Below are 27,208 nucleotides of genomic sequence, written 5' to 3' on the forward strand. Positions count from 1 at the left end.
CTGGTGGTGGGTATTGAGGAGGGCACGTTCTACATGGAGCACTGGGTGTTATGCACAAATGAATCATGGAACACTTCATCTAAAACTAATGATGTAATGTATGGGGATTAACATAAGAATAATAAAAAAAAAAAAAAGAGTGTCCCTGCTGTCCTCCACTCTTTTCTCAAGTCCAGTGAGTATCTTTATGATCATTAATTTAAATTCTCTATCAGGTGTATTACTTATACCCATTTCACGTTGGTCTCTTGCTGAGGTTTGGTCCTGTTTTTTCATTTGAGAGATATCTCTCTGTCTCATTTTGACTGACTTTCTGTGTCGGTTTCTCTGTGTTCAGAAAGTCAGCTACTTCTCTTGTTCTTAATAATAGCAGCCTTATGAAGAAAAGGTCCTGTAGTGCCCTGCAGTGCATGTCCCGTTCGCCAGGGCCTGGCAAAGGGAATGTCTCCTAGGTGTTCGTATCCTCTGCTATTGAGTCTTGACCTCTTTTTCCTTCATTCCAGTTGTCTGCAGAGGTTCTCTTTGCCTATCATGGGCAGTGTTTGCTCCCCAGCAGGAGTGGGGCACATTTTAACAAAGTGTGTAGTGGTCTGCTTACAAAATGAGACCTGCCCCCACTGCGGCTGGAACTGATGTCCCACACAATGCCTGGGTGTGGAGACGTGATGTTGGAGAGATTTGCACTGGTCTTCTTGGGGAGGGGCCCACAGTGCTGAGAATAAGGCAAGTGTGACTGAAAAGGGAGGATCCAGCAAAGTGTAGGGTGGCGTGTCTTGGTGTAAACAAGTTAGGTAAGCAAGTGTCAGAGCCAGGCTGGTTCCCACAGGTGGCTGTTGTTTATGCTGGGGAGCAGGGGAGGGAAATGGCACCTGCCAGCTCCTTTGTCCCTGGAGGGGTTGCCCCATGATTGTTGTCTCTCGGAGCCACAAGCCATAGTCTGAAATGAGCAAATCACTCCCTCCTGTCTTCCCTTGGTATTTTTCAAACTGCCGGTTCTAGCTGTATGTTTGGGCTCTTTGTGTGCTATGTCTTTAATGGTGGGGACTCAGCTTCCTAATGTCCTCCAGGCTCTCCTAGAGCCAAGCCCCTGATTTTTAAAGTTCCAGGTTTTAAGTCCCACTGGTTTTAAGGACTCACAAATTCAGCCCCTCTTTCAAAGGCAAATATTATGGGGATTCATCCTCCAGTTTGTGGGTTCCCCATGTGAAAGTCTGTTTTTCACCCTTTTCTGTGTCACCGGCTCCCTCGGCATGGCAGACGGCCCCAGTCCACTTCACTCCCAGACCAGGTCTTCGCCCTTTCTACCTTTTTTGATGTGGCCTCTTCACCATTTAGTTGTGGAATTTGTTCTGCCAGTCTTCGTGTTGTTTTCTGGGTTATTTATGCAGACATGAGTGTTATCTAGTTGTATCTATGGGACGAGGTGGCCTTAGGGTCCTCCTACTCTGCCATCTTCCCAGCCAACCCTCTAGTTGACAAGTCTTTTAAATTCCACATCTCTCCATCTATGTCAATAAAATGAGAATCACAGACTCTAGAACGTAGTCACAGAATAAAGGAGTATAAAAGCCTTAAGCTGACTTTGAACTTTTGGAAGGTAATGTGCTATGAAATCCAAGAAGGTTTCATGATTGTCATTCAAGTTAATATGCACCTTCCTAAAGTAACAACTCTATGTGTCTTAGCTAGAGAACATGTATGATGGCCACACCAAGGTGATGGCAGGGCTGTGTGTGAGGGATGCACATCAGCATACCTGGGAGTGGGATTCTAGCAAGTACATTTCCTCTCTCCTAAGTGTATCTGGGGAGTGTCTTTTTACCCAGAGTCCAGCTCTTTGCTGGAACGTTCTCTCCTCTCCCAATTACCTAGAAAGAAGTGACTCCATCCCAAACATACCCAATCACAACACTTGGACACACACTGTCATCACCAAATCCTGACAAAGACACTCAGACATGGTTTTGACAAAGACATGGTTTTGAATCACCAGAGAAGATCATGATTCTTATTAAACATTTCTAATGGTTTCCAATTGCCTAAGGCTTTCCTCAGGGCAAACAATCTCCTATGGGCTGCTGATGGAGCTTTTGCCTTCTCCTCCCAAAGAACCAAGTTTGAGTTCAATTCCAGAAGAGAGAAGTCCTTTCAGAATTTCCTGATTAGAAAGTGAGCCCCTAGGGGCAGAGCCTCTACTCCGTATATCCTTGCTCAGTGTCTCTGGAAAATAGTGGGTTTTTATTCAGTGCTTATGGAGTGAAGGAGTTGCATATGAGGCCCCTGACCACCTATGTGGTTTCAGGCTGCCTTTTCAGGTTCATTTTCCAGCACTTACCCCTGGACTCTACTTGCCAGTACTATAGACTTCTTACTATTCTCCAAACAGCTCTTTCTGGCCTCCCTAAACATTAGAAGCAGAAAAACTATGAGCTTTAGACTCTCCCAAACAGGTCCAAATCCCAGTTCTCACCCTTCCTATATGCTACCCGGGCAGGTTACTGAACCGCCTGAAGCTTCAGTTCTTTGCAGAGACGGGGGAAGAGAAGACCTACTCTGCAGGACTTCTGAGATGATTAAATGAAGTATTTACCTGAAAGCACCTAACCATGCTTGGATCTTGGTAAGAGGCCAATAAATGTGAAGTCTCTCAGGATATCTCTCCTCACTTCTCTGTGCAGCACATTGCTCCTTATCCTTCAGATCCAGCTCGTGCATCACCGCATGGGGGAAGCCTTCCCTGATTGCCAAGGCACAGGTCAGCAGCTTGCCCTTCCCCAGGCTCCCACAGCACTGACCACACCATATTCCAATGATCTATTTGCACATCTGTCTCACTGACTAATCTGTCAACTTAGGTGAGGACTACATCTTAATCACCTTTGTCATGCCAGCACACAGCACCAAGCCTGGCACAGAGCTGATACACAACAACTGTTTGGCGAGTGAATAAATTAAAGAACAAATAAATGCTCCACAGCCGCCCCAGTCTGAGTCAGGCAAAAGAGAAGAGTGACCCTGTCACGGCTGGGGTTAGGTGAACCATACCTGTCAAATGGCAGTGACTTCTCCTGATGAGGCAGGACACCTCGCTCTTGGCAGAATAGGAACAAACATGATGAAATCTGGCATCAGCCATCATCTTTTCATAAGAGACCACAAACCCTCCTAGCATAACAACTCTCGATTTCTCTTCAGGAGGTTGTTTATTTACTTATTTTTGGTGTTCGGCAGAAAGGCATTTTGTAGGGGTCCCTGTGCGACCTCGGATCTGCTCCTGCCTAAATGACTGTCTGTAAGCCCTGATCATGCTAAATCTTCCGTGCACCATGCGCACACACTGGGTGAGTCAGGCTCCCCAAAACACATGGGCCCTGGAGAGACTGGTAGCCATTATAGTACAGAATTAGGAGGGGGTTTCTGGCTTATCATTTAAGTGGCTAAAGAATAAGAGATTATTCAAATTCATTAAGTGCCATTTATGTCTTTCCTCACATGATAATCCCTGCTAGGTTTAATCAATGAATTCCTGTTTTGATCGTAGCCATTTGGAATATTTCATAGATGAATACATATGTGTATAAAACCCAGGTTTTATAAAGATGTAGGATCATTTAAAAAAAAAAAAATCCCACCATCTAGATGGTGCTATTAAAATCTTCTCTACCAGCCTGGATTGTTGTGTCATTTTTCATCAATTCTAATTTACCAATAAAAATGGCATTTGATTCTCTAATTCTTATACCATTTAGTTGAAGTGAGAAAAAGATGTTTCTTGAGATCACAGTTTTCATCCCTTACCATCTTCTGCACGTAGGCACATTGTGCGTAGGAGAGAGCTGAGGAGAGAGAAGATGCCCGCTAAACCCCCATGGGCTGGTGGCCTTAAGTGAAGGTAGAGGGAGAGCACTCGGCCCAGACAGAACACTGTCCTGCTGGCCCTCCAGGCAGGTCATGCCCCCACTCCCTTGGCTAATACATACAAAGCATGTGTTTTGTACTAGCCCCGTGCTAGTCACCTAACATGAATCATCTCATTGAATACTTACATTTTCACCATCATGTACAGAGAAATTAGCTGCAAAAGACAGCCATTTTGCCTCCTCCTTATGCTAAAGGCCACATCTATTCATTTGTTCATTAATTCATTAATCCCCTATATGTACCAGCCATATGCTCAGAATTGTGCATAAAAAAATCAGGCCCTAAACGCCTGTCTCAATTCCTGTGTTGCAAAGAGAGAGTGTGAGCACTTCCAGATGAAAACCAGAAGAGTAGGGACACCCTCCAGGCTGGCCTCAACACTTTTCCCTCAGCCTATCCTCTCTTCCTCCTTTTATTCACGCAACACACCCCGGCTTCCAGCTATTCATCATGATTAGACAAAGGCCTACCTGGTTGATGTTATCTAGTCAACTAGATAAGAACCAGGCGGCTGTCCAGAGAGGTTGACTGGCCCATTCCCCAGCTTTTTTTTTTTTTAATCCCTCAGTACATTGGACAAGATGGTTAGACTGTGTGATTTGAAAGTACTCTGGGGCCAAAGAAGTTAGGAGGTTTGCCCAAAGTCACCCAGAGCCAGGATCAGAAGCCATCCAGATGCTGTTTCTGCTACTCACTCTGCTACTGAGAGAGCCAAACATGATTTTGGTGTCTAAGATGGTCAACACACTTCACTCTACAAGGGAATTCAACCTTTGAAAGAGAATCTGAAAACCAACACATGTGAAAATGAAATAAATTGCAAATGCTCCTCACAGTGGAAAATGAGAGTGCTCGCTTCGGCAGCACATATACAGTGGAAAATGAGAGGAAACGTGTGTCCCTTGTGTCACAGACACATCATAAATCCCCACCTTCTGCTGAGAGGCAGCACAGCATGTGGAAAGCATAGGCTTTGCAGTGTGAGGAGCAAGGCTTCAATCTTGCAGGGAGCTTAACCTCTTCTACCTCATTTCTTCAGTGTTAAGCAGGTTCAGCTACACTGCTATGTAGATGAAAGGGAAAATGTATCTGGAACTCTGTATACAGTATAGTTCCTTGACAAATGTTGGTTCCTTTCCTCTTTGCTTTGACAGAAAACACCCCAGAGGTCCTGGAAAGCAGTTCTTCAATGCCAACTGCTTTCACTTAAAAACAAAACTAGGTCTTAGGGGACCAGCTAAGAATCCTAAGATGTGGTCACGATTGAGACGTTATCTGTGGCAAGAATGCCCGTCCCGTTGATGTGGTTCTGTGTGCGCGGGGGTGGTAGGCGTGGTGCTGCTGGTGCACAGACACACACATGGGCAAAGACTTCCTGCTGACAGTATGATGCGAAGCACAGGAAACACCACCTTTAGACTCTTATTTTCAAACTATAAAAGACTAAAATTACATATGTGTATGCAGGATGGTGTTTCTTAAAAAGAAGAGAGAGTAGGGAGAGAGAAAGAATCTATCCTGGTGTCTACCTCCCTGCTGGTCTGTGAAATGTCTGTGGCTGGCAGTCAGGGAAGCAAACTGAATACACACGCGTGGTGATGACCGGGCCCAGCACTTGGGGCTGCAGGCAGAGAGGCAGCGCGAAACCCAGCTGCGCGGGTGACAGTGACCTAGGACTGTTATCTTCTAGCTGCCTCCTGAGACACCACAGTGGCTATTCCCTTGGGTTCGAGTCCATGTTCTACCATGAACAGGTAGACAGATTTGGGAACTGAACACTTACTTCCCCTGTATGACACTCATCTTTCTCATTCATGAAATCAGACCAGAGGTAACATATAGATTAAATCATCTCCACAATGTCTCAAATGAGCATGCATGTGAACAATTCCAAGCCCTGGATATATCAGGAAAGGCAAACGGATTTCAGTGGGAATGTGAAATCTCACCTACAGCCGTGCCGAAAAGAACTCGGAGGCAGCATCTGCAACAGTGCTCCAGGGCATTGGTGAGACCCTCCCATAGCTGTAGGAGGATTATACTCCAGAGTCCATAATAATTAGCATTCGAAAGATCAGTCTGATTTATAGTGGCAGGTTTGCCTTTCTAATGATGTTTTGCTTAGGCCCATATTAGGTTTATATGATGTGTGCTTCTAAAACCACATACCAACTAGGAGAAGGACTGGGAAACTCTAAAATCATGTTAGGGAAACAAAGTTGAGATTTTAAATTTGCAATTGATAATCCATTAAATGGATAAAGGTCATTTCCTTTTAATTACCGTAGAATTCTCTTCATATCATTGTCCAGAGAAGTTCCTTATACTTAATAGATGCTCAATTGAATTTCACTGCATTAAATAATTGAGGGTTTTAAGAGTACTTTCCTCCTAAGGCGTCAGACTACCAACCATAGAATTCCGTCCTTTTTTAGACAAAAGGTGAAGTAGAGAATAAGGGAATTCAAATGTATCCATCTCCTCTTACGTGCTAAGAAGATTAAGAATTATCTTACTTAATCCTGACTCTAATCCTTTGAGTTTGGTATTATGGTCATTCTCAGTCTCTGGGTTAAGGCTCAGAGAGGTTAAGTCACTTGTCCAATGAACCACAGTTGATTAGTGGTAAGGAGAGGATTCAAACTCATGTCAGTTTTGACTCCAAGGTTAAGCAGGGGACTTCTTCCCTAGCCTTGTGTAGGAATAATACCAATGATTTTGACCCTAATTGAACATGGATGCTTTGTGAACATACTGAAATTCACTTCGACCACTCTGGAGTATCTGATTACGACTACTAATAATAACTCATAGACAGACAGTGCTTCACAAATTAACAAATGATTAACAAATGACGGTTTGCAGCTTGACAAATTGCAAAAGGCAATAATAGCAGCATGGGGTAGAGGGAATAGTGCTGGACCAAGAGCTTTCCTTACCATGACTCTGGCAGCGGTTATCTGAGTGGCCCTGGGCTTGTCGCTTCCCCTCTCTGGGCTTTACCTTCTTTATCTGTAAAATGATTTATAGGGACCAAAAAATCTTCCCAGAGCTGTCAGGCTGTATGGAAAGCTGATGGAAGAGTCAAAGACAAACAGCTGGAGACGGCAAAGGGGCTGACAGCAAAAGCCCGTGGAACAGCATTTTCAGAGACCAGAGATCTAGTTCCACCAGCCCAGGAGAAGAACAGCCTCAGACCCATACCCACAAGTCCCTTCAGTCCTAAATCAAAGAAGGGGTCAGAGTTCAATTCTCTTTATGTGAAGCAGGCCAGACCATGGGCTGGGCCTCTTTGTGTCCACCAGCTACGGGCCGCCCCCCAACCCACGTGCGCCATCACTCCTCCCCAGGCCCAGAGTCCTAAACCTATCTATCTGTGGCTGAGTCAAACATCAGGTGCTTGACATCTAAGAACTCCCCCAGCATGGTGGTAGTACACAGGGCTTGACTCACACTGGATTTCTTGCCACCCCAAGACTTCTTGCTATCAGTTCACAGAAGCAGCAGCTGCTGGGTCACCCTGAGAAACAGCGACTGGAAGGGGAGTCTGCAAACCCACTGCTGCTAAGGGACTCACTGCACTGTTGCTGCAGCTGCAGCCGGGCTGGTCCCTGAGGCTGTATGCTCACACCCCTTACAAAGCCCGGCTCCTGCCAGAACTTTGCATTTTGGAGGATTTTTCCATCAGCCACTGCATATGCCCGTGAAACACCTCCACTCCACTCACACGGAAACACACAACTACAGGGAAGATCCAGCAGCCTGCAGTCCAAGGGACCAAGGACATTTAGAGGGGGGTAGGGGGGAGGACAAATCTCTCTTCCTAACCCGGCTCGATGGAGGATGTAGAATTGCAGCCCACATATAACACCCGATTAATGGAGGAATCGAAGGTATTCAGCAACCCAGTAGTCACAGTCCCCACAACCTGATGTAGGAAGAGGGGCCCAGTGTTATCTTCGCCCCACTGCTTTCTTTCCAAGTCTCCCTGTCTTGTCTTCTGAGAGGATAAAGGAATTCCCACGATGCTTTAAGAATCAGCTAGTATTTTCTCTGTGTTGCCCTCACTCCTTATTTTTAAAATGGGCGTAACAGTCCTGCCTTGCCAAATCTCACATGCCTCTGGTGGTTGTGAGGAAACGTAGAACAACATTCATGAAAGGGCTTTATAAACTGTACATGGGCAAAGGATCAATGCTACCAAAAGGCTCTGAGGGAGGACTGGGGTAAATCTCCTGCCCCTCCTAGATAAAATGCTCAAGGCACCCCATTTGCTGAGATTGGAGAACAGCCACCCACCCCCACCCCGGTGCACAGAGCACTACAGGCGACTTGTAGGGAGGCACATGATAAGTAAAGCGCCCATTCTCAGGCTCTCCAGTACCTGTCACCATCACAGCTCAGTGTCCTAGTTATCAAGCAGCTGCCCCCTTCTCCATGGCCAGGTGCGAGGATGGCCAGTTTGCTACTGTTTTCTCAGAAAAAGGAGGCAGAGTTAGTGCATGAGTACCTGAAGACCAGAATGTGATTCTCAATCCTGACACCTACGGGTTGTATGAGCTTGTGCAAGTTACCTGACCTGTCTCAAAGTTAACTTCCACACATATCAAGGAGGCATAATTATATCCCACTCTGAGCCCCTACCAACTGCACAAGAGTGTTTGAACTCAGAAAAATGCCCTTTGCAATCTGTTCATCACTGTCATTTGGGAATCATTTGTTAGTTTGTTACGCACTGTCTCTATGAGCTATTATTAGTAGCCATAAACAGATGTTCCAGAGTGCTTGGAGTGAATTTCAGCATGTTTACAAACCATCTATGCTCAATTAGGCTCAAAATATGGGAAATGGTGCCAACAAATCCATTACTCATGGTCCTGTGTCCCAGGAAATAAGAACATGGCTTATGTTCCTTTCAGGTAACTCCTGGGATGGGGATTATGCAGTTAATACTACTAACGTACATTCCAGAAGCCTTCCACTGTCTTCAAAGCCCAGAATTACACAGGTAATAGATGGCTTAAGCCCACTTCTTCAGCATCCTGCTCTCATGCTCCTTCTACCGACCCTGTGGTGAGTGGAAAGTGGAGCGAATGTTGACGTGGAACATGTGGGTTCCTCTCAGCAAGAACATGTCAAAGCTGCCACTCCTTCTTGTGAGACACAAATGAAAAAGTGGCTCAATCAGAGGCAATTTCAATTGCTGTTGAAACCAATTCAAACATTTCTCAAAGTATGCAGAAACGTGAGTTACTTCCCAATTTATTTTCTTTTAAAAATCTTAGGAATTGGGGCGCCTGGGTGGCTCAGTCGTTAAGTGTCTGCCTTCAGCTCAGGTCATGATCCCAGGGTCCTGGGATCGAGCTCCACATTGGGCTCTCTGCTCGGCGGGAAGCCTGTTTCTCCCTCTCCCACTCCCCCTGCTTGTGTTCCCTCTCTCGCTGTGTCTCTCTCTGTCAAGTAAATAAAATCTTAAAAAAAATAATAATAAAATAAAAATAAAATAAAATAAAAATCTTAGGAATTAAAAATCCAATTTAGTTTATGATTCCATTTTTTAAAAGGTGGATATAAATATGCACACATTCAAATATGCATATGTAGATGTATGTATGTGTTTGTATAGATTTCATTTTTAATTCAGTATTTAATAAATTAAAGGAGTTTTGTTTATCAAGACTATTTCTGGCAGGAGTCCTAAGGGATAAATTAAGAGACACGAAGACCGAAAAAAATCCCATCCAGGAAGGAACCTAAAACCTAAAACCTGTAAGTTCAGACTCCAAGTCAGAATTACCACTTACGGCTGAGGGAAGAAGGTGTCCCCTCTTCTTACAGACTGTCCCTCCTTCCCTCATGCCCAAGGACCTCCTGGCCCCTTACCTGACTCTCTCCTCTTCAACCCTCTTCAGGGCAGCGTCCCGCTGCAGAACCTTCATGATGGCTTCTTGCTCCTCCTCTGTCAGGAAGCTCAAGTCAATCATTATGAAAAGCATACACAAAAATAAGAGCAACCAATCTGGCCTACAGTTCTCAAAGCAAAACAACTATGACTGTTGCTCAATGATTAGAAGATGCAAAAAATTAAATGAAGTAATATTTTGTTCAGTTCTGCAGCACAAGTTTTACGTTGGCCCGGCAAAAGTTTCAGGTGGCTGATTGCAAAGTCCTCCACGGCCCTTCCAGAAAGGAAGTGGTGGTCCAGGGAACGACGTGGAGAGGAGGCTCTCAGAAGGACGCTGCATTCCTTGTCAGACAGCTCACTTGTTCCCACAGTGGCGTTCCGACTCACACTCCCACTCTGGACCAGTCTCAGACTCAGTAGATTCTCCTTGTGTCTGGGTCATCAACTCGAGGAGAGGCTGCAGCACCTGAGCATCTCGTGATACCTGGGGTATCACGAGACAGTAAACACAAGACAGCGTGAGGCAGTTCCGTAAGCATTGCTCATTATTACAAGATTTAAAACGTGCCTGGGGAAAGAGAATGACCAGTGAGATGGTCTCTGAGATCAGGGAAACCAGTTCGGCCAGCTGCCTGAGCAAATGGGTCATGAAACACGCTTCTACTCAATTTCAGACCGCCAAGATGGAGAGCACACAAAATGCCTGTTGATGTTTGACAACCCGCTGAGGAAAGGGATGGCTGCAAAAAAAGGAGCTGGTTCTCTCTCTCCAAACTCACGGCATGCTAGGCTAAAAAGTCACACTCAAGGTCAATAAGATCAGGGAGACGTGATTCCAGTCATCAAGCAATCATCGGTAAGAAACTAGAAATAAAAATTCACAAGTGCTCACATCTCTGTGAGTAGGAATATTGCATGGGAAGGTATCTGGGCTTTGTAATGACAGGTGATGAGCAGGTATCACGTAAAGGTAGTGTGCACAAGAGGGGGAAATGTTATTCTTCACCTGGTCCCACCTCTAACCCTTGCTGGCTCTAGAGCAACTCACCAAGCTTGCTCCCTTCATTTCTGAGGAGAAAGAACACTTACTGGTGTGTGTATATAAACTAGGGGAAAGGAAGAGGCAGAATTTCAACCTCCCCCATCCAAAGTGAGAATTTTAAGTAGGACTTTGGGCAAGAATCCTATTTTCTTTGAGGCCATCCAAACTCATGTGCAATGAGAAGGTGACATGAAGAATTTCACAGTTGTTTGGGACTTCAGAGGTCACCTACTCCAGGATGGGGGCCGTTTAACAAACACAGTGCTACATACGGCCAGTAGACACTAAAAACCTAGGATTCAGTAGGTTTCAGGCAGTCTCACTGAAGAATAAAACAGTACGTGTATGACTGAGCGCTTTTTATGAATACTTATTCATATACTTATTCAAATACTTCGCTTTGGCAAATAGAACCCCTGGGAAGTATTCCCTTTGTCACATTAACAAGGGACCCCCCACTCTGAGGCTCGGGGGTTTTCTCATTCCCACTTACCTACCCGTAGGATGTCCCTCACCAGTTGTAAAGATGAAGTGAAATAATGAAAATCAAATAGCACGTATCTTGCATCCTCTACCAAAAATAGCTACTAAAAATATATTCTAGCTTCCTTTCTGAGTTCACACTTCTGTTCTATACCTCTAAATAAGAGTGTATTTGGTCATGTTGTTTCCTTTTCTCTTTTGTATTATGTTTCCTTCTGATCTCCCCCATGAAGTATGGACTTCAAGAACAGGTACTCTGATGACCGTTGTTTTATATTCCTGTGGCTCTCTGCATATAACTCACAGCGACTACTCAAATAAATGTTAAGACACTATTTTATTCTCTCTTTTTAAGATGTGCACCATTTGTATAAGTTGGTGCCTGTTTGTTCATCTTGAAAAATACTCATCCTTCAAACATGAAAGCTACCACCTCCAAGAAGCCCTCCCTAACTATCTCAGCTAGAATTAAAAGTAGATTCACTTATTGCTCCTAACTCTTCACTCCCTCCCCGAAATAGCTATGCAACCATGTCGCCACTAGAGTAAGCAGCGTATTCACCCCAACCTTCCCGTTGTCGGGCTTGACCTGTGACTTTGGTCAATGGAAGGCTGCAAACGTGATGCAAGCATAGGCTTGTGTGGGTTGGCTTGGCTGCTTATACTCCTGCCACCGGCCGCAAGAAGAGCCTGCCCTAGGTGGCTTCTGACTTTCCAGTCCAGGTCCCAGAAAAGGAGATATAAGGTCAGACCGACCCTGAGCCGCCCGAAGTCAGGCCATCCCAGCTGACCTGGAGATTATGGGAAGAAATAAATATTTGTTGTTGGAAGCCACTGAAGTTTGGGGTTGTTACAACACTTCTGTCGCAAGAGCCCGACTAACACAAAAACTTTCTTCTCCGTATGTATACCCCCACCGCTATAATTATTTATCTTCCTTCAATCACTCCCATTTGACTGTGAGTCTCTGAATGTAGTAAGTAGGTAAGTAGATGAATGAACCTAATCCAAGTATACAGGTTCACCAGGGGATGGCTGTCTATTCTTTCATGCAGAATAGCTTCTTCCAGCATAATAACCTCCTTAGATCTCAGAGGCTAGCAAAGAAATAAATTGAGGCTACATTCGGAGAACCATGGACGCTGCCATATGGTTCAGTGAGAGACTGTTTTAAAGTCAATGAGTATGGGACAGGCAGAGAACAAAGGAGAAAAACAACTCAGGTTGTCCAGCAGTGGTAACTGGGAGTGTTGCTAAAGGAGGAAACGCTGGTTTCTACATCTTCATGTACAACCACAAGCTAACCAGTGCTTCTGCATAAGAGCTTCTAAGGGTTAAAGGTTTTTTCTAAAAATCAGTGAGACAAAGGGCAATGTCTTCATTTTACAGAGAAAGGAGGGAAGGGCTAGAACCTTTGACTCCTAATTGGGAGAGACAGCAGCAGAGCCCTTGGATGGCAATCAAGACTCTTCAATACCAGGTGCTTTCCCAATTCCCAATACTCCAGATGCTATCTATCATAGGAGCTAATCAAACATTTCATTCAGCAAACATTTATTGAGAGCCTATTATGTGCCTGGCACTGTTGTAAGCACAGAGATACAGTGATACATAAGAGAGAAAAAAATGTCCTGTCCTTGTGGAGCCTACTTGCCCCTCAGAGGAGACATCAAACTAAATAATAATAATAATAATAATAATAATAAATGCCCAAATAATTAAATTATGTAACTTGCCAGAAGGTGGTAACAGAGCAGAGAAGGGAAGGGGGGAGTTGGGAGTTTTAAGGGGGTGGTTAGGGTTGGTCTCATTGAGAGGATGACATGTGAACAAATTTGACAGAGGTGAGTTAACAAGCCACACTGGTATCAGGGGGTCCTGTGGTGGAGGCGTGTCCGGCATGTTCAAAGAACATCAAAGAAGTCAGTGCTGGAACAGCAGAGTGTGCCGGGAGGAGGACAGGTTAGAGCAGGGCAGAAAGAAGTAGATCGTACTGTATTAAGTTTTACATTAGCGCTGTACAATTTCTGGCTTTTACTCTGAGATGGGGCAGCATTAAGGAAAGGCAGAAAAAAGGAAGTAAATACTTACTGGGTACCTCCTACACACCTGGCACTTAACACTATCTCATAGGATCCTCACAAAGATCTGAGGCAAGTATTTTATGATCTGTGTTTTTCAAATGAGGAGAGTAGGGCTCAGGGTGGTGTCTGCCACCATGCTTGTGTGGGGGGGCTAGTATTTCCAGTAGCTTTTTTTTAAATTAAGATTTTATTTATTTGAGAGAGAGAGTAAGAGAGTGAGCGAGCGAGAGAGAGAGAGCACACGCACACAAGCAGAGGGAAGGGCAGAGGGAGAAACAGACTCCCCGCTGAGCAGGACTTGATCATGACCTGAGCCAAAGCAGACGCTTAACTGACTGAGCCACCCAGGCTCCCCTTGTCGGTAGCTTTGTCAGCTTAATCCACCCCATTGCTGACCTCTCCTTTAATTCTCCCCTCCACAGATTCCTCAAACTGGGAAGCAGAACAAAACTCTTCTGTCTGACTGTGGACCTTCATTCTCTGCTTAAGCATAGAAAAATCACTGGCCCACAGTGGGGCAGTCAGCAATCACAGCAATTTCTGTGCAAAAATTGGGAGGGATAAATTTTGGGCACAGGGATTCCTGATGTGTTCACAGAAAGAGTAGCTCCCAGGGTGAGCAAAAAGTTCTCCTAAGCTTCAGCCTCCCTCCCACCCATTCTCATTATGCTGCTGAGTGACTTTTCTAAAAGTCAGATCTGACTAAGCCATATTCACAGGTTTAAAACCCTTCACCACTTCCCATTGTCCATTGGCTAATGCTCAAACTCCTTACCGTGGCCTGTGGGACTCACGTGACCTGGCACCAGCTTTCTTCCCCAAGTGCTTTTCCTTAGGCTCCCCACACACAACTTTTCAGGTACTTTTGCCCCCCAGGCCTTTCTATATGCTATTCCTTCTACTTGGAATACCTTTCCTGGGCTAATACCTCTTAGATCTCAAGTTAGATATCACGTATTGCACAGAAGCCTTTCCTAACCTCTCAAGGCCAGGTTAGGCATCCCTCTGGTGTGTTCCATTAGCACCTCACTTTCTGAGTCGGGATATTCATCACACCGTCTCGAATCCTTATCTACTCAAGCTCATGCTCCACTCATTTATGAGCAAGGCCTGGGCCTCTGAGTGCTTTGTGACCCCAGCACTTGCCACTGTGCCTTACATCTGCTAGGCACTCACATATTTAATACATGAATACAGATGGAAGAGGACTGAGCTTCCACTTCTTCCTTCACTGAAAAACCAGGTCCATATTATTCAAGGAGTTCCAGCCCCTAGTCCTTCACATGACTGTGTGGTTTAAATAAATCACATGACTTCCCCAAGTCTCAGTTTTCTCATCTATGTGACAGGTGTTTTTACTCCCTCTTTCCCCTTTCTTACAGAGATGATTGTGATGCTCTGGCAAGAAGGCAGGACACTATGGAGAATAAACAAGGAGTGAGCAGCAGTGGGAGCGGCAGCATGGAAGGGAAACTTATAGGCTCCAAATGCAGATTGTGCTGAATTCAAGTTTTCCATGTGTCAGCCCTGCTGTGCCACATCTACGAAAGCCAATACTCCTCCTTGTCAAGTGTCCAAAGTTAAGATAGAGAGGGAAACCAAGGCCCCAGACAGTTGGTGTCTGCTGGTGATCACAACTAGAAGAGCTAGACTTATAGGTCTAAACCCAGTCATTGTGCCTGACCAAACCCTGGTTGGAGCCTGATTAACAATATTTGTTCCCCACTGTGCTCTGGTGCAAGGGCAGACCCACAGAGCCCCTCTTCCTTCCCCACGTGACTGTTGTTGTACCAAAGCCTGCAGACCCCAAGCGAGGGGAGGAAACCTCAAGTAAGTAGTGACTCTCACATGATAAGGTTTTTAGAAGAGAAGCAAATTGTGCTGACAGTCCCATGACATCTAGAATGAAGGCTGGGAAGAAAAATCTGGGAGGCAGAAGGAGAGCAGGAATAAATAGGCTGGAGTCAGGGTGGGGTTGGGGAGAACAGCACTGACAGAAACAGCCCAGATCAATTAAGGGACTCACCCCCAGCAGCGACAAACCATCACACATCAAACCAAGTGTTTTGTAAGCTTCCCAGATCATAGTGGCATCGAGGCATAAATGGAATAACCCACAGATGGCTCAGGGGATGCCTAGGAAGGAGCAAGTGGAATGGAACAATCAGAGAAACTTTGCTCACCTCCCGCCCAGCGCAATTCTCCTTGCTGCATACCAAACTGGTGTCATCAGACCCACAGGCCGCCCTGCCAGGGCACCCATGCCCAAAGCCCTCATTCCCCTGCGAGGCTCCTCCAGTTCTCAGCTTTACTTTGCACTATGGTTGAACTTGTCCCTAACCCTTTGCCTCCGATTTGCCCTGGCCCCCTCAGCTTGCTCTCTTTCTTTTTCTTTCTTTCAAGATTTTATTTATTTATTTAAGACAGACAGAGATAGCGACAGAGAGAGCACAAGCAGCGGGGGAGGGGCAGAGGGAGAGGGAGAAGCAGGCTCCAATGTGGGACTCGATCCCAGGACCCTGAGATCATGACCTGAGCTGAAGGCAGACGCTTAACTGACTGAGCCACCCAGGTGCCCCTCACTCTCCCTTTCAAACAACAATTTAAAAGGAAGATGGCTTTCTTGTTCTCCCTGAGTCTCCTTTGTTGAGGGGAAGATGAGCTTCCTTCTTCCCTCGGCTGTTCCTCACATGACGTTGTCTAAACTTTTTAAGATCTTGCTCATTTTTCTCTGAACTGAAAAATGAACAGGTGGTGCTAAGTGCTTTACCTATGTGATCCCACTGAATCTCTCTGCCCACCCAGCGAGGCAGGTATTCTCCACATCATGCAGATAACATTGGGCTCAAGGAGTTAAATAACTCATCTATAGTCACTCAAGCAGAACGTGATTTGAGGCCAGAGCTGGAAGGTTCTAAAGCCACTGTTTTTCATCTTTCACTACATTGCCACCCCTTATTCTCAGAGAGATCACACAGCTAGTCAGGAACAAAGAGGAGACTAGACCCCAGTTTCCGGATGCCCAGTCCAGGTCTGTTTTCACCCTGCTTTCCTCTTTCCATACATTCTCTATTTTCTTCTTTGTCATCTGCTCTGAGCAACATGCATTGGCCCTCAAAGTAGGGCAGGCTCCCCTACGCACAATTTGTAGGAATAGGAAAATGATTGGGCCCTTTTGATTTGTTTTATGGACAGACATGGAAAGGAGCAAAAGTACAGGATAGAGGGGGAAAGGCACCTGTGTCAACATGCAGGAGTTTATAACATGGCCCTGAGCCTCTTTAGAATAGCAGAGACCCTGGGAACCAGAAATTGTTACTAAAAAACCTACCTTTATGTGCTTAAACTCAATCAGAATGTGTTGTCATATACTTACATAGCGATGTGTTTACATGAAAAGCAAACTTTGTCCACAGCACTGTCCAGAAACAATGCCACATGATTATTTTGTTTCTGTGTGTTCAGTGCTTTTATCACACTATTTAAAAATATGCAAATTACTCAACCTAATATGTTGCCTAAATAGGGCCTCTTGAGAGGAAAGCATAATTCATTGTCTTATGACTGGTTCAAGGTAACTGCTCAAAAATGTGAATTAAATGAATAAATAAAATGACTAAATGAAATGAGCCTATGAGTAAGTGAACAAATGAAAGGTTATAGATAGAATATGTTAGTTTGTTATCCAATAATAAATTTGTTTTATTTTTTCTTAGGGAACAACTGAAAAATCAAAACTCATGGGTACCTTCAAGATACAAAGCTTTCACTTTCGTGAGGATTATTCCAAAGGTGGAAGCCATTTTTCTACTTCATTCTTCTCCTCCAGTTCCAGGCTGATGTGGCCGACAGCTCATGTGGCCGACAGCTCATGTTTCCCACAGACTAACTTGGTGACCTCAAATTAAGAATGAAGGAGACAGAGAGAAGGAAAGATTCCTTTACACGTGACCATTCCCCCACCCCTTAATCTCACATTCAAACCTAATGATAATGTCTCCAGATTTCTGAAAAACTCACCTCTGCCATTCCCAGGTAAGTTTGGACTTGTGGTACCCACAGAAACAAAATATTTTCATCAAGCCCCAACAAAGGACAAGATAATGGGCCATGTGAGGATGACAGAATCACACACAACTAACCCTCCTCCAAGTACTATGTGAAGTACTAATAAAGGAGGCCCAAACCAAGTATTGGGGGTCACAGGAATTTAGGAAGGAAATAAAGTGAAGTGAGCCTTGATGGCTGAATTAGAGATGAAAGCAGGAATTCTGGACCAGTGTACTGAGCCACAAAACCATGAAGAGATTCAAAAAGAAGGCCGGTAACCAGAGTATAGGGTATGAACAGGGAAACAGTACCCGGGGTCAGACCCCACAGCGCCTGAAATGCCAGAGAAGAGAAATTTGAACCTGAATTTTTCACATTTTCCAGTCTTGATAAGTATGCCAGAACCACCCTCTAGATCTGTATTTCCTTGGTATATCAGGATTCCAAAAGATGAAAACAGTGAAGAAAGAAAGGAGCTGGGGATGGGGTGCCTGGGTGGCTCAGTCGTTAAGTGTCTGCCTTCAGCTCAGGTCACAGTCCCAGGGTCCTGGGATCAAGCCCCACATTGGGGGGCTCCAGGGGAAGCCTGCTTCTCCCTCTCCCACTCCCCCTGTTTGTGTTCCCTCTCTCACTGTCTCTCTGTCAAATAAATAAATAAAATCTTAAAAAAAAAAAAAAAAGAGGAGCTGGGGAAACAGGCAGCTGAAATTCATTTTAAGCTACATATTTGGGGGTACCTGGGTATCTCAGTCAGTTAAGTGTCTGCTTTCAGCTCAGGTCATGATCCCTGGGTCCTAGGATCGAGCCCCATGTCAGGCTCCCTGCTTCTCCCTCTGCCCTCTCCCCTGCTCGTGTTCTCTGTCACTCCCTCTCTCTCTCAAATAAATAAATAAAATCCTTTAAAAAAATAAAACAAACTTCATATTTGGGCAGAAAACTCAAATCTTTCAGAAAGGATGACAGTCTACAAAAGGGATGATTTACCTTTGACAACCTATCCACAAGGAGCTTTAAGACACAGTAGAACAAGCTTCATCTGACATTGCACAGACCTGCTGTAAAAGCCAACATATCCATGGGTTGTAATTGATTACCCAGCTTGGGAAGCACCAGGAGCCTTGCCTAAGTTCAAAATTCCAGAGAAACATCCTCCCCCCCTTGAAAGGGCAGCACCCACCACAGTCCCAGATATCAGTTCTGGAAGAGGGTAAGTTGTATGCTCCAAAAGTTCTGATAGTATAGCCAGTCCCTGCCCTCGGAGAGTCGATGTTCTGGAAAAGGAGGGCAGATGTTGAACAAGCTCGAGAAGTCCTACAAAGCTGAAGAGGAGGCTGCTATAAAACTCTTAACCAGAGGGTTTAATGTAGTTTTGGGGGCCACGGAAGGCCTCCATGAAGAAATGCAATCTCTATCAACTAAGCTCTGTAGTGACATCTAAACTGGGAGTTCTGTCACTTTAACTAAATTCATCATCGTTTGTATCCAAATGTGTCTGAGGAGTAGCAGATTCCCAGACTTTGCTCAAGACCTACTGAATCAAAATCTTCAGGGCCGAGGCCCAGGAATCTGCATTTTCTAAGATATTCCCACATGATGCCAGATGCTTGGTCAGGTCTGGGAATCACAGCTGTGAAGGATTCCTGAGAGGTCAGAAACCACCTATGACTGGTTAAAGAGCACAGCAACTAGTCAAAGTGAAACATGTCATTGTAAATCAATTGTTTTCCAGCTGTAACAACAGCAAACCCGAAAATGAGAGTAACAGCCGAATCATAGTCATCACTAGTTCTCTGTGCAGATGAGGAAGCTGAGCTGCAGAGGTTAGACCAACTGCCTACAGTCACACAGCTTCCCAATGTGAGAGCTGGGACACCCTGAGGGGGCTTCCTTTATCCTCCAGGACAAAAGCATCTTCAACCTGAGTAAGAATTGCCACATGAACTAAGAAGTGGATTGAGCTGCAGTTCAGAGCGCCTCTGAAACCAACACATTGATAATAGCAGGCATTCCAGATGAATTCTAGATTTAATTATTTTCTAGGTTTCATATTCAGAGGAAGGGAGTACAGCAACCAGCTGATTTATTAACTAGGCTGGAATTAAACCAGGATCATAAAGTTAACTCAACTGGAGCAATCAGCAACTCAGACTTTAAGAAGGACTCCATAAAGGCTCACTTTTGGTAAAATCGTGTACATTCCTCCCTGGGAATGTGAGGGACTCTCTCTAAATGTCCTAACTCTGGAGTTCCCAAACCTGGCTGTACATTAGAATCAACCTGAAAAGCTTTCAAAAAAAAAAAAAAATTAGCCATGTCCAGATCTCTTCCTCCTCTAACCACCCCTCCCTGCCATGACACTGTTATACACTGTTATTTTAATGTCCTTGAATTCTAGCTCAGAAAACAGCTGTTACTCCAGAGCTAGTGGGACAGAGCTCACGTTTACTCTATCATGTTCAGATACCTCATGCTGGAGATGCTCCTTCCTTCTTCAGTTGGGTATGCAACAGAATCATGTTCCTTTAAAGGCATCTTTTAAACCACTTTTATGGAGGAGAAACTTGGCCCTTTATTTCTGATCACGTTGGCAGCAACACGAAGGGGAAAGAACATGAGATTTAAAGTCATAAGATCTGGTATGAAATCTAGTTACCTATTTAAATATCTTGGTGGCCATAAATGTGGCACTTATCTGAGTCTCAGTTTCCTCACTTCTAAAATTGAGACTAACCACTGCCCATCTCCCTCACTGAATCACAACAAATCCACACCATATATGGAAAGACATTTTATCAACTACAAAATGCTATACCATTATATTTATCCTCTCACTGCCTAACAGCATGAGCTCCATCAGACCCCATTAGACTAGAGAAGAGGAAGGGTGCATAGTGAAGTCTAGAAGAAATGAAGAATGTTTCCACTCTGCCTGCCTTCATATAGACACTTCACCTGCCCTGAGACACAACAGGCAATAGTGTTGTAACTAGATGCCAAATAACTACAGGTAAGTTCCCCTCACAGGAGTCCTAGGAAATATCTGTCTTGATATCCATAAAGTGTTTCGAGGTGATATTACTGAATGAAAGGTGCTATTTTGTGTAACTATGCCCAGGCATCATGCCAGACTCTTTACAGATATGACATCCCTAAATCATCAAAATCTTCAAAATCCAACCAGCCTCCAAGCTAGTTGCTGTAATCCAGAAAAACCTTCACCATGACTGAGAAGACATGAGAGATGGCCAACCACATCTAAGACAGCACTTAACATTAAAAAGGACAGCAACTATCCTAATCCTAGTTTAGTTCTCCCCGAACTCTAGTCCCTTTACTTATTTCCCAGGACAGCCTGACTCAGACTCAGTACAACGTCTCACAGAAGGATGAAAACTCTAATGAGCAAATCTCATGAAAAATTCAGCTGGTCTTTTGGAGAAAAACAGCTGGAGCTGACCTTAGGAATTCCACTAATTCCCCCTACCACACAGCCTAAAAATAGCCAACGAGCATTTCTAGCTAGTGATGGCCTTTCCTTTAAAGGACATAATATGCAACAAGGCATGCTGGGGTCATAGCCCAAACCATACAATCCCCATGATAGATCCTTGGCCAAGTGTTCCTATGAGAATCTGCTTTACAAGGTCAACACTGAAATTTCATTGTCAAGGCTTCCCCTGCCCTACTCCCCAGGTACCACCAAGTCTGGATAAAGATGAACACTATCAGCCACCTACTACCTCTGTAGCCATGAGTGAGACACTTCCCCTTCCTTGGCCTCAGTTTCCAAAGCTGTGAAATTAAATGTGAGACTCTGACCTCTAAGGCCTTTTCCCGGTGTAAGACTCCCTGGAAGGTACATTCCATGGTTCCTCATTCACACCTCTCACTGTTACATGAGCCCCTACAGATCTGCCCCCTGCTTCCTCTCCATTTTCCCCTACACTATACCTTGAGATTCGTTAAATTTACCTTTGTGTCTTCAGAATGTGAACCCCTCTCTGCCTATAATGCTTTTCCCCAGCTTCATAAACTCCTACTCATTTTTCAAGTCATAGTCCAGGTATCACCTCCTCCGGTAAGGTGAGTCTAGCCCCTTCCTCAGAAGCTGGGTTAGAGTCTTGGCCTCTGTGGTCTCACAAAACCCTGCATTATATAGTGATTGTCTATCTCCTTATCTACCTCCCTTACAAGCCTGGATGCCTCTTGAAAGTAGAGACCCCATGTCCCTCTCCTCCATATTCCCACTATCTGAACTTGTGCCTGCCTCTTTGCTGATACCATACTGCATTCCACCAGAGTACTGAATTTTATAGTGTTTGTCCAAAGACCAGAAATTGATTTTTTAAAGTATTGTTTTCTCTATTCAAAAAGCGAGAAAATAAACTATCTTGAAACCCTTGCCTTATTAGGAAAAAATACATACAGTGGTTAGGAACTGTGATATCATCTTTGCAGAGTAGAAAAATATACATTACATTTTCCCTGAGAAACCTCTCTTTTAACCATCTGAACCACAATTAAAAAAAAAAAAGATTCAAATTTAGAAATGATGTGCAACTTGGTGGGTTTTGGGGTTGTGTGTGTGTGTGTGTATGTGTGTGTGTTTTACCAAGAGGAAGGAAAATTTCCAAAAGGAATAAATTATACACCAAGCTTTCTTAAAAATTCTCAGCCAAGCTCTGGAAAACCAGATGAAAATCAGCAAGAAAGAATGTGATCTTGTATCAGAAAAGCAAAATGCCTTATTAACCACTAATAACATTAAAAGGCACATATATGTGCATGTATTATAGAAGATTAAAAAACTAAGTTAATGAATGAAATTAATAGGTAGGAGTCGGACTTGACGAAAGAGTAGAAGAAACAGACATTTTATCTTTCTCCAGTACCTTCTTCCATTTTTATACACGTTATCGCTATAGCACTAGGAAACCAGCAAAGCAGGCAATGTCATCTGTGTTTGCAGATGAGGAAACTGAAGTTCCTGGAGGTTAAGGGACTTGCCTCTAAGCTGCAGAGTTGGGATTTGAACCCAGGGCTGCCTAACTCTGAGTTCTGGCCAACACACCATGAAGAGCTCTGGTAAAAGTGAAGAAAGGAAGGGCCACACACACAGTGCCCTGAGAAGGAACCCAAAGATGCAAAGAAGAGCCGAGGTTTCCCTCAAGCCCCTGTACACACAAAACACTGAGCTTTGCAGTACAGAATGTTGTGAAACTTGATGTGTGAAGCAACCAGTTACAAAGGGATTTTTATTCTTTCTATGATCCCAATTTATCAACATAAAACAAACTCCTGAAGTGCGAAGAGCAGGCAGGGAGTATGATGTTGCAGATCAGCAAATCTATTTTCCTAAACCCTCATCAGCAACAAAAAATCCTTGCACTGATCTAGGAAAGAGCTTTACAGGATTAGCCTAAGCCCAGAGATGATCATCGACACTTTGTTAGTTGGGGTCAGCCTGTGCCATGCCTGGAGGAACAGCCAAAGACCAGGATTCAGGTCCTTGTTCCACCATAAATGACTGAAAGCCTTTGGTGTCCCTCAGCTCTCACAGTGTCCTCACCTGTAAAATGAGGCTTGTGGTCTCTGATCACTCAGACATCTTCCAAATGTATAATTTTTTTTCCTAATGGGCATAAAAGCAAACAGGCAGAATGAATTCCAACACCATGACCAAGCTAGCTGAGGGAGAAGGAGATGCAGAGGAAGAAAACTGGAGGAAAAAAAATTATTCTGCTGCCCAGTGCAAACATCTTTTAGAAACTAAACATTTTGAATAAGATAGAGCTATATTGAGGGAGGGAATGTTAATGAGGAAAACGAGATACAAAAACTGACAAAAGTCTTCCTTCCCTTCTTTCTGTCGCTCCCTCCTTCCCTTCCTTTAGCTCACTGAGAGTGTCCCCTGTTGGGGACTGGGCTAGGCACTATTGGGACAACTATTAGGTAGTAAGACCTGGCTTGTGTTGTCAAGAAGACTTTGGCTCACGGCAATAATAATGGCTCCCATTTGTACCACGTTGGGGGTTCACACTATACTCGAGCACATGCACTCTTCACAGCAACCTCGGCAGGTAGAGAGGGTGGGTAGGAGTAAGCATCCTCATATCGCCCTTTCATTGATGTGAAAATTGAGGTTCCGCAAGGTCAGGTGGCTTGTCCAACATCACGCAGCTGCTAAGTGACAGAGCTGGAAAAAGAATACGTTTCCAAAAAGGGAAAAGGACTACAAACAAAGGGGGCATACTTCAGCATCAATTATGTGATAAGTGGGGAAGTGAAGAGATCAGAGCAAGAACTGGGAAGAAGTGAGACTTGAGGTGACCTTTGAACATGAGGGAAGATTTAGACAATTCACACCCCATGCTCACTGACTTCAGTGCAGAAGACAACACAGTACTACTTTAGAGGGTGGAGTGCAGAAAAACATAAGGATGTCTATATTTATACACACACAGAAGCACATTGTCTCTCATTTAAGACGTGGTGATTCTTTAGCTGTCATCAGTAATCAGCATGTGTGTGTTCTGAGTGTTTTTCCCAGGAGCACAAATGGGTGGCTTTGAGCCTTTTCCTTTGGCACTCATGGTGGGTGTCAGGGAGAGGGCCACGTGGTGTTAGGGATATGTGATCTGTACCCACTGAGCTAGGGTGAAAATCCCTGACCTTGGCACTCTTGGCCATTACTGTAGCTACCTGAGCCAATGGCCTTCTCAGTCAAGTATTTTTCTCCGTGGGTGTGACTAATCACATGCTTGTACAGCAAGCCGACCTTCCCAGACTGCATTCATTGCTACCAAGGCTCAAGAATGTAATTAATGACCAACCTGGACCCGTTCCTAAGGTGGGAAGAGAAGGAGGAAAATAGCTGGGAAAGATTTCAAGGTGATGATAGAGCCTTAAAATGACAGAAGGGCTTAATAAAGCAGGCCCAGGCTCTGTACATCATACAGAATGGGATTTAAGCCAAAAAACGGGAATTGGGGAGACTGTGGAATCAGACTAAAGGTCCTTGAGAGGGGAAGTCTCAGGCACAAAGAAGAGTGCGATTCAGGTTAAACCACAGACCTGCAGGAAGGGAATTTAGGTGACACAAATTCCAAGGGTTACTCCTAGCAGAATTACAGGTCTGACTAGTAAGACTTCAGTCAACCCTCCAGAATTCTTGTTCCACCCACCCCCTCCCCGCTTTTTTTTTTAAATCAGGTAACATTTCTAACAACATCTATTTCATCAAGGGTTCTGAGATGAAATTCACAGGGTACAGGGTATGATGAGATTAATCAATCCTGTCTCACTCCCAACCCCAAATAACAGACAAGCAGTAGGGATGGAGTGAAAGCAGGGACTATCTGATGGCCATACCCAGGAAGTGGTTTTGGATGTTGGACTCGAAGCTAGAAGTGACTCTTTCCACCAAAGGGAATTTTTTTTTTAAGATTTTATTTGTTTATTTGAGAGAGAGAGAGAGAGAGAGTGAGCACTCACATGAGCAGGGAGGAGGGGCGGAGGGGGAGGGAGAAGCAGGCTCCCAGCTGAGCAGAGAGCCCCATGTGTGGCTTGATCCCAGGACCCTGGGATCACGACCTGAACTGAAGGCAGACACTTAAACAAATAAGCCACCCTAGCAACCCCACCAAAGGGAATTTAAACCTTCTCTTCCATCACATCAGAACCCAGTACTATTTGCAGAGCAAATACAATGACCAGAGAGAAAGAGAGCTACCAAGTAAGAGAGTAGAACCTTCTCCAGCATCTTTTCAGCTTTTCTGACATCCTGAGGCACTCATCAGAACGCAGCAAAGCCTTCCATAGACATCCACGGATGGAGGCTTGAAGACTTGTCCTCAGGCAAGGGCCTAATGATGACTAAGAGGAACAGGATAGACACACATACGCTCTACCTGTCACTATATATTCTAAACACAGAAGATGGATATAGATACACATACATACAGGGATATATGTAATATATATACATATTGAGTTCTTAGTCATTTGCAATCAATTTATGAAATCCTGAGAATTCTTTGCTCTGAAGTTACATAGAGAAAGCTAAGCAGGATGGTTGCTAAGTGACTGGCTACGAAACCAGGATTCTGGTGCCCAAATAGTGGGTAAAATCAGGCACCCTCCCCCATAAAAGATGTCCTAAAAAGGCTTGTTTTTGTTCAGATGTAGTTGTTTATTGGGAGGGAGGTAGCAGGATTATATACCAAGTCCCTGCTATTGCTGTTGTCTCTATGCAGATCCACCATGCTGGAAGATTTCCACAGCTGTCACACCAGACCCTCAGGCCCACCCTGGAAGGAAGGTGCCATTATCATTCCTCCTTTTCAGAAAAGGAACTGGGCTCAGAGAAGTAGAGTAACTTTAGCCCTTTCTGTCTTCTTAAATACTATGTCATATTTGCGTATATCTGTATATTATAGATATCAATTACAAACTGAGATAACAGAATTTCAAGTTTTCATTTCAAAAACTAAAAACAGATGGGTCAGATAATACTCGTAAAATCTCATCATTCTTTCTTTCTTTCTCCTAGCAGAGGTAAATCTTAAATAGCCAAGCTGTAACAGAAAACTGAAAATATTTAGGTAAAACAATTTATCCATAACTTTGATATCAGAAAAAGATAAACTCTCAAATATTTAATCAACAAAGGTCGACAGTAAATACCTCCTAAAGACATGGTGTGTGAGAGAGACCCATCAGGTGCATCGCACCACACAGGGGCCATGATGATGACCTGTATGTGTTGGAGAAAGAACATGCTGGGACTTAGGCAGGGTCAATTTTACTCCCAGTTCAGTTGCTCCCTCGCTATGTGATGTTGGGCAAATCACTTAACCTTCTAGAGCTTTGTTCTTCTCATTTGCAAAATGAGGGTGAGGAAGACAAGCTTTCCCAAAGACCCCTGCCAGTAAATACAAGGCTCAGGTTTATATTGGTGAAAGAGCAAAATTCAGACCACAGCAGAATTTGGCTACAGTGGACCATGTCCATTTGGCTACGGGGACCATGGCCCAATAACTCAAGAGTACTACTTTCATTTCACCTCAAAGCCTGGATAATTCCATCCCAACCCTGCAGGAGCAAGTTAACAGAGCCAGTCCTTCAGTAGTGCTCAAGCTCCTCTAAAGAGTGTGGTATTTTACAACCAAATTAAGTATCCCAATTCTTAACAATAAACAGCAAACTGGGAGAAATTACTATTATTAGTTAATCATAACAATATCTTATATATATAACTTACTATATATATACTAGGCACTGTTCTAAGTACTCTACATCATTAACTCGATGATTTCTCACAACAACATGACAAGGTAAGCACTTTACAGCTAAGGAAATAGGCACAGAGAAACAAAATAATTAGTAAGTGGCAGTGTAGGACTCTACAAAGGCAGCCCAGCTCCAGGGTTCACACTTTGGACCTGCACACCACCCTGCCTCTCTTGGATAATGGTGTCACAAAGCACAGAGTCATTCTCTAGATGGCCTTAGTAGTAGCTTTATTTTTTTTTTAATTTTTTATTGTTATGTTAATCCCCATACATTACATCATTAGTTTTAGATGTAGTGTTCCATGATTCATTGTTTGTGCATAACACCCAGTGCTCCATGCAGAACGTGCCCTCCTCAATACCCATCACCAGGCTAACCCATCCTCCCACCCCCCTCCCCTCTAGAACCCTCAGTTTGTTTTTCAGAGTC

General features: G+C 44.2%; 1 protein-coding gene across 1 annotated transcript in view; it reads right to left on the reverse strand.

Moving 5' to 3' along the window:
- Nucleotides 1–27,208, reverse strand: part of SYTL2 (synaptotagmin like 2) — a 133,091-nt gene that overhangs the window by 59,324 nt on the left and 46,559 nt on the right. The window contains exon 6 of the mRNA XM_081798973.1: nt 9,805–10,310. Coding sequence (XP_081655099.1) covers nt 9,805–9,917 — 113 coding nt within the window. The 5' untranslated portion in view covers nt 9,918–10,310. The remainder of the gene's footprint in view (nt 1–9,804; nt 10,311–27,208) is intronic.

Source organism: Leptonychotes weddellii, chromosome 11 (genome assembly GCF_054177405.1).
Source record: "Leptonychotes weddellii isolate Sample4059 chromosome 11, ASM5417740v2, whole genome shotgun sequence".
Lineage (NCBI taxonomy): Eukaryota > Metazoa > Chordata > Mammalia > Carnivora > Phocidae > Leptonychotes > Leptonychotes weddellii.